This window comes from Monoraphidium neglectum (assembly GCF_000611645.1).
Source record: "Monoraphidium neglectum strain SAG 48.87 unplaced genomic scaffold scaffold03087, whole genome shotgun sequence".
In the NCBI taxonomy this organism is placed as follows: Eukaryota; Viridiplantae; Chlorophyta; class Chlorophyceae; order Sphaeropleales; family Selenastraceae; genus Monoraphidium; species Monoraphidium neglectum.
In genome coordinates, this window is record NW_014010541.1 from 1 (window position 1) to 4,882 (window position 4,882).

The following is a 4,882-nucleotide window of genomic DNA, read 5'->3' on the forward strand; positions in this document are numbered from 1 at the left end:
CCCCCACCGCGCGCGTCATGACACTGTGCCGTTGTGCCGCTTCCTGGCGGCAGGCATGTCACAAATGAGGCAGTAACTTCTTGGGTTGTGACGCTGTATCATAAGTGTGGCCGCGGCAGCCAGGCACGAGTGTCCGTGGCTGGTGGGTGTTGCTCCCACGTCGCCAGCCCACGCACTCGACTACGGTAGCTGAGCAATCCCCCCATGCCAGCCACCTCCTCCAGTTGTGCATCAACATGCAACTCAGCAGCCATTATAACATTCACATGTCCTACTCCGCACCCCTTCTGCATGCACCTCACAACCCGGGCCTGCCGCCTGCCGGTATGACGGGACAGGCACTGCAACAGTAGGGATATGTTGCTGTCATGTTTTCATATCCTGCAGGACCGAAATCATGAAAAATTATGGTACAAATATGAACGAGAGAGGACAGACAAAGGGGCAAAGCAATGATGCAAGCTAGGGTGACGATGCGTGTGCACCTGGGCGCAACTTCACACCCAGGCCCGGTACACTCGCATGTGCTGTCAAAATTCGCCTTTGTATGACAATTTTTCAGGCTGTCAAAGCTTGAATGAAGTTAGCACACTTGCGAGATCGCGGCGTCAGATCACTTCGCGCCATCCTTGATTTCTTGCAGCCTACGGAATTTTAGACGAAATGGAGGCACTAATTATCATAAAGCAGGAGCTAGATCATCTCGACAAAGCCATCAAGGCCGAAACCACTGCTTGTGCTTCGGCGCGGCGTGCAGCGGCCCATACACAAGCAGTCAATGAGCGCTTGCGTGCTCAGCTCTCCGACGAGACAGGGCGCGCATGCGACGCAGAGGCTGAGTGCGCCGATCTATCTGGATTATTGGCATGTCTTGAACAGCAGGCAGCGGACCGCGCTAGCAGGCGCGCTGGTTTAGAGGTGGGCGGTCAAAGGGCCGTGCTGTCAGGGACAGCTGCCGCCGCGAACGATGCACCAGCTGCCGACAAGGCAGCAACATCCACAATCAGCTCGTGGTACTTCTGACGAGCTGCGCTACCCCGCATAAAAGACCACCTTTGGGCGCAGCATTGCGTAGCTCTCCGGCGGCAGGGGAACCTGCGATGGGGGTCCGCATGTCCTGCAACCCTTCCCCTCCGCCTTTCTATCAACAAACGCACAGCGAGAAGTCGCTGAGCGCCGCGCCCAGGCAGAGGCGCTGGTCGCGTCTTTTGAGGCTGCCTCCGCCGGCCTGCGCGCCGAGTACGGGCCCCAGCCCCTAGGGGCCAAGGCCTGCGCGGCGGCTGCCCGCGAGGCCGCGCTTCGGCGAGAGGCGGGGCGGAGGCTGCGCGCGCTGCGAGCGCGGCGGGCGGAGGTCAGGGATGGAAGGAAGATGGTGGCGCAAGCTGAGGCAAAGCTGGCCTCGGTTGAGGCGGCGATGCAAGGTGCGACCGAGTGGGGCGGTGCGGGTGATGCGGCGCTGCATGGCGTTTTCTTGCACAACATGTGCGTGCATGGGCGCTTGCACATCGGTGGGACCCAGCGCGTTCATGATTGTGGCATGCATGCATCCATGTATGTGCATGCGAACCCCGGCCCCATGTGAGCGAAGCCATGCATGCATGCTGTGCATGCTGTGTTGCATGGCATTGCATGGCAGCGTTCCCTGATGTTGTCCAACTCCTGATTCGCACCTGTCACCGCACACGAACGCAGGCCTCCGCGCGGCCCTTGCGGCAGAAGCACACGCTGCAGTCGCGCTCGCGGCCGCCGCTGCCTCCGGCGCGCCGGGCGGGGCGGCGCTCGCCGCGCAGGCCGCGGCGGCGCGGGCCGAGGCGGCGGCGGCGGAGGAGGAGTTGGAGCAGATCCAGTGCGAGTGAGCAGGGGCTGCGGGGGGTTGCAGTATGGACGCAACGGGCACATACGCGCAGCATGCAGCATGCACTTCAACATATGACTCCATGCACATGGGTGGATGCATGCACACATGGAAGCGCCCCTCGCCAAGCGGGTGCTTGCATGCAGATTAGTCATCACTGTTTCCAACCAGGCTTGCACTCGCCGGCAAGCCCACTGTCAATACAAAGGACATCCCTTGCGTGGGCAAACCACTGCACACCACGTGACTCCGGCTCATCTTTTCACCCTCACAACCACTCCTGTTTCTTGATGCGACCAGGGTGATGGTGCAGGGGGTCGAGGTGGCCAAGCTGGAGGCAGAGACAGGCGCAGCCCGGGCCGAGGTCGCGGGGCTGGTGCGGGCCAATGGGTTTGGGGGGGAGGGGGGCATCGCGATCTTCGAACATTGTGGCGATTACGGCATCACACAGGGGAAGGCGGGCGCGCCCGTGCCGCGCGGAATCGGGGGCCGATCAGCAGACTCTGGATCGCCTGAGTCGGAGGGCGCCAGGCAGGGTCGTCGGACGAGACAGTCAGCTCTCACCCATTTGTGAGCCGCAAACCACGCCGCACACGACCACTCGCAGAAGCAACGCCTGGAGTCACTGGAAAGGGCCCCCAACCCGGCCACTGCCGTTTGGCCATGCGCGCCCACCGCTGGCGGCGCCCCTGCGCCCTTTGCGGCGCCAGGCGCGCCCCGCCTCTGGTCAGCTCCCAGCCCCCAGGGGCGCCCCTTCAGCCCGGGGGCGCCGCCGCCTGCCTGTCGGATGGGCACGCGTACGAGCGAGGCAGGGCCAGCGGCGGCGCAGACAGCAGGCCCACCGGCCCCGTGGCATCCCCACCTGCATTCCACTCCACTGCAGCCGCAGCCACCGCGGCTACTCCCAGGGACAGTTCAGATAGCGACGCAGTGGCAGCCACCTCAGCACCCCAGCCACCAGCCAGGGCAGCAGCGGCCGCAGCCGTGGGAGCAGTTGGCGCGGCTGCCGGCTCTGCTGGCTCCGCAGCAGCGGCAGCAAGCCCACTTGCAGCAGCCGCTGCCGCAGCAGCAGCAGCAGCAGCAGCAGCAGCAGCAGCAGCAGCAGCAGCAGCAGCAGCAGCAGCAGCAGCAGCAGCAGCAGCAGCTATCCATCTGCACAGACTACACGGTCCAAGAGCCGGAAGACGAGGAGGCGCCCTCACCGCAACACATCGCCAAACCGCCAAAACATTCTCAGGCCGCGGATGCATCCCACCATGCAGAGGATTGGCAGCAGCCCGGCGCCGGCGCCGCGCCGGCCGCGCGGGCATCCGGTTCCTCGGGGGCCGTTGTCACATACTGCCCTGGCGGGGCTTCCCACGGGGACCTGTCTGGTGGCGGCCAGGGCGCTGCCAGCGGCGCCGGGCTGCGAACGACAGTCCACGAGACAGTAACTGTAATGTATGCCGGCGGCGGCGGCAGCGCTGCCGCGGCCCCGGGCGCGGCGCCCGCGGGCGGCCCGGCCGCGGCTGCGGCTGCGGCTGGTGCGGGGCGGCGGGCGGTCGTGCAGGAGAGGGTGACTCAGCGGGTGGTGGAGGTGCGGGAGCACGTAAGGAGCCGCAGCGGGCGCACCCTGCGGCCTGGCGCCAGGCGGGGTGGGTGGATGGGGCTAGGGCTGGGGGCCGGCGGGGTTTAGGGATTGAGGTTTAGGGTCGAGAAATCCCACAACATGCTAGGGGTGTGAGGAGCAATCACTGTGGCCGTTTTGTCAGGCATGCAAGCGGCCAGGCTGTCCGTGGATGGTGCATACACGTACCTCGTGTGAATCACCATACTCAGCCGCGCATTAACATCCTCCCGATGCACGGCCGCCGCACGCCGTCCGCCCATGTCTGCGCCCGCGCCGACAGGCGTGTCTTGCCGCGTGCCTGCTGACCCGTTTCAAACCCCACCTGCCAAACTATGTCAGTTTTCATTCAGGAGGAGAGGGTGCGGCACGCCATGGCCCCCAGGGTCCCACCGGGCGGCGGCATCAGCAGCGGTGGCATCGGGCCCAGCTGCCATCTGTCGTCTGACATGTCAGACTGGCACCCAACCGGCCCCAGCGGCTTTGGCTGCCAGGTCGCCGGCTGGCAGGTGCAACCACCCCAGCAGGCCCACGGCGGGGCCGCTAGCGGCTTCGACGGCTGCGGGCGCAGCGGGCCAATTGTGACGGAACTGCCCCCTGATGCACCATGCAAGCAACAGCAGCAGCAGCAGCGGCAGCAGCAGCAGCAGCAGCAGCAGCCTTGCTCTCTCTACGCCTCGCAGCACCTAGGGCCAACCTCACGGGCGCAGCACCAGCATCCACAGCTGGTTCAGAACGCGTGGCAGCAAGGTGTGGCCCCACCGTACCATCAGCAGCAGCAGCAGCAGCAGCGGCAGCAGCAGCAGCAGCAGCAGCCAAACCCACAGGCTCTGGCGCAACAGCAGGCAGCTGCAGTCCTTGCGGCATGGGGCCCGCCCCAGCAGCAGCAGCAGCAGCAGCAGCAGCAGCAGCAGCAGCAGCAGCAGCAGCAGCAGCAGCAGCAGCAGCAGCAGCAGCAGCAATGCCAGCAGCAGCTCCCCGCTCGAGCCCCTCGGGCAAGTGGCGCCGCAGGCTGCGACGCTGACGGCAACGCCGACGATTTTGGGTTCGTCCAGCCGCCCGCCCCGTCGGCGCCTGCCGCACTCACAGGCGCTGCGTTCGGCGCGCCTGAAGCGGCGGTGAACCCAGGGGCGTCGCGCGCTGCTGCGCTGCGGGTGCCCCAAGGAGCGGCGCCGCTGGGGCGGGGGGCGCTGCTTGGGCAGCAGCAGTGGACGGATCCGAGCCGCGGGCAGCGACAGCAGCAAGGGCGGCCGCAGCAGCAGCCACAGTGGCCCAGTCAGAGCGGTCAACCCTACCAGACTGTGATACCTCCCGCACACATGTGCCCCAACCAATTCCCTCAGCAGCAACCGCTGCCGCCGCTGCCGCAGCAGCAGCAGCCGCAGCAGCAGCAGCAGCAGCAGCAGCAGCAGCAGCAGCAG

At 66.0% G+C, this 4,882-nt stretch overlaps 1 protein-coding gene across 1 annotated transcript; it reads left to right on the forward strand.

Moving 5' to 3' along the window:
* Window positions 1–1,369: 1,369 nt before the first annotated feature.
* MNEG_12139 (hypothetical protein) lies at window positions 1,370–1,856 on the forward strand (the record flags this gene model as incomplete). Its single annotated transcript, XM_014039389.1, has 2 exons — window positions 1,370–1,421; window positions 1,693–1,856. 2 exons carry the CDS (start codon window positions 1,370–1,372, stop codon window positions 1,854–1,856), a joined length of 216 nt encoding a protein of 71 aa, XP_013894843.1.
* Between the last annotated feature and the right edge of the window lie 3,026 nt (window positions 1,857–4,882).